At 50.2% G+C, this 2,697-nt stretch overlaps 1 protein-coding gene across 1 annotated transcript; it reads right to left on the reverse strand.

Moving 5' to 3' along the window:
* Positions 1–1,678: 1,678 nt before the first annotated feature.
* On the reverse strand, positions 1,679–2,469 carry LOC101022855 (putative uncharacterized protein encoded by LINC01465). Its single transcript, XM_003906708.3, has one exon. It carries the CDS (start codon positions 2,439–2,441, stop codon positions 2,046–2,048), a length of 396 nt encoding a protein of 131 aa, XP_003906757.1. The 5' UTR covers positions 2,442–2,469; the 3' UTR covers positions 1,679–2,045.
* Between the last annotated feature and the right edge of the window lie 228 nt (positions 2,470–2,697).

Below are 2,697 nucleotides of genomic sequence, written 5' to 3' on the forward strand. Positions count from 1 at the left end.
GTATTGTGTGAAACAAGGTTGGCTGTGAAGGATTGCATCCCTTCATAAAATTCCTTGAAAGCCAAGGAGAGTAGTTTAGATTTGAGATGGCAGGGGTCTGGAGTGATTTAAGAATAAATTATGAAACCAAGGAAGATAAACTTGCAATCATAAGCACGATATGATATATACAGTATGGAAAGCTAAGGTAGGAAGCTGTTGCAATTTTCTTGCTACGAGGTGACGATAAAGGATTGATTCACTAATGGTGGTCATATTGAGAAAGGATACTTAAGATTCCTGATATTATGGGGGGTGGGAGAAAAAGTTGATGGTAACAGTACATTATATGTGGATGATGAGTATATTGGTGTTAGCACTGTTAAAAACAGATTATGGAAAGGAATCTAAGTGATAAAGTAGCGTAATGACTAAATTTAGTTGGAAACTACTGCTGTAACAAATCTGTATACCATAGACCAAACAGCTGTTTAATGGCCGTTTAAAAATCTGTGCCATTATGGCAAAGGACATTTGCTCTGGTGCAGAATAATCTGATCCACTGTGCAGTGAATGAGCAGTGAGGGTTGATCCCCATGGCAGTCCAATCTTTGCTTATCAAGGAAGGATGGTGTGAAGTTTCTACAGACTTTCTGGTAAGTGATTGATAGGTGAGTTTATGCTTTGAGTTTATGATTTGATTGAGTTTATGCTTAGTGATTGATAGATGAGTTTATGCTTTGTCAAGTAAAGCATTTAATTGCAAATGTATTATGTTTACACAAATATTCTTAATTGGAAAGTTTCTGAATATGCACGTAAAAATGTTATGAAATATGTCAGGCAGGCTGATTTTTAACTTGAAAACTTGTACTTTAAGAAATTGTTTGGGTCCCATCGCCTATACCATGTAGAATAGAAACAAAAAGCCAGTTATTTAATTTTTAATTTGCAATTAAACCTCTTGGCCAGGAGGATCTGTTGTCCAACATTACATCGTAATAGCTTAAGAAAAAAAAATCTTATTTTGCCAGAAAGGGAATTATACAAGGATACGAAGGATCAAAGTCTGGGCAAAGACAATTCTAAGTTGTAGCTAAACATGCTTTTCATTTCCCTCCATTCCTTACTTTTGTCATGAGTATGATGGATTTTCAGGGGTAAGGCTGATAGGGCTGCCAGATCAGTCATTAAAAATTGAGAATGCACAGTTAAATTGGAATATCAGATAAACAATTTTAAAAATATATGTAACACATATATGCCAAAACACTGGTTATCTGAAATTCCAATTCAACCGGGCGTCCTGTATTTTATCTGACAAGCCCTAACTTTTTCTTTAAAATAATTTGTTAACTTCCTACAAAAAATCTCTAAATGGGAGGGAAAAAAAAAATCCCGTAAGTTGTCTGGGCCAAAAGTAGAAGTGGCTCCATGGCAGTCAGCCTTCTCCCTAACTTGGTTTAAAAAGAAAAAGCCAAAACCACGAGTCCCAGAAGCTTGCGTTTAAAGCGAGCTGTGCCGCAGCCTTCCCGCCTGTTTCCTGCGGAATGTAGCTCAGCAGCCACCCCCCGTGGGTGGGGCTCGTATGATTGTGTCCTTGCTGGATGGGAAAGGAGGTGCCGGAAACTTCAAACCACGGCCAGGGTACAACGTGTCCGCTTAGGCGGCGGTATGCGCCGCCATCTTCTTTGCGGGCAAAGGCCGAAAAAAGTTTGGGACTCCACTTTTCCCCGCTGAGCCGACGGAGGGCATCGCCCGTTGCCTCAGCACTCCGGTGACGTGGAATCGGGGTCCCCTCTTTCGGGGCTGATTTCTGGTGGCACGTCGAAGCTTGCCAAGGCGGGGAAAAGGGACGCCGCCTCTGTCCCGGATGTAAGATGGCGGCGCGGGGGGCCGCCTGGTGGGGCGGTCACGTGGTGAGGAGTAGCGCGCGAGCCTCCTTAAGTGATCTCTAAGGTTCGTCCGGACGCACAGGAGCAGCGGAGCGCGAGACGGGTCTCGTGTCCGCACGCGTCGAGTCGTGGCCGTCGCCACCCGGGCCATCGCCTGGCCCGGTTTCACTGTTAAGGGGTTTTCGTTTGTTCCGTTTTCGCCTCCTGCAGAACTGAACGGGATTTCCCCGAAGGGTGCGGGGGAACGGGTAGCCTGGGGACTTCCCGGCTATGCCTTGGCTGCTGTTTGGCGGAGCCGGCGGCCGCCTCTGCAGGATGCGCCCCGGCGATTGTCGGCGCCGAGAGCGGGCCGACGGCGGGTGCGGCAGCGCGGCGCGGGTGGGGGCCCGGGTGCCGGGCTCGGCCACAGCCCAGCCCCCACCGGGGGCTTGGAGCAGGGAGGGGCGCGAACGGCGCAGCTCGGGACGTGGCGGCAGCTCCTAGCGGGCGAAGCGCGGGAGCGCTGCTCGCTGCCTCTCGGGGGCCGTCCAGAACCAGTTGGTGTCTGACTGCGCTTTTGCCGCCCATTTCCTTTTTTCGAGCGGTGAGGCAACGCGCTCCCCTCGGGCAGTGGAGGGAGCGGCTTTCCTCGCAGGACACCGGCGCCCTTCTTCAGAGCGGTGGCTGACGTAGAGAACGCCGGCTGTAACACCCGGGCGCCGACGCCGCTTCTGATCCCCGTAGCTCTCGGGGCGCGCCGGGAGCAGCCGAGGCGCTGGGTGCTGGGCGGGGTCTTCGGGCGCGGCGCGGCGCGGCGGGGAAGGGAAAGGAAAAGAAGGGACGG

The sequence above is a fragment of the Papio anubis genome, chromosome 9 (assembly GCF_008728515.1).
Source record: "Papio anubis isolate 15944 chromosome 9, Panubis1.0, whole genome shotgun sequence".
NCBI lineage: Eukaryota > Metazoa > Chordata > Mammalia > Primates > Cercopithecidae > Papio > Papio anubis.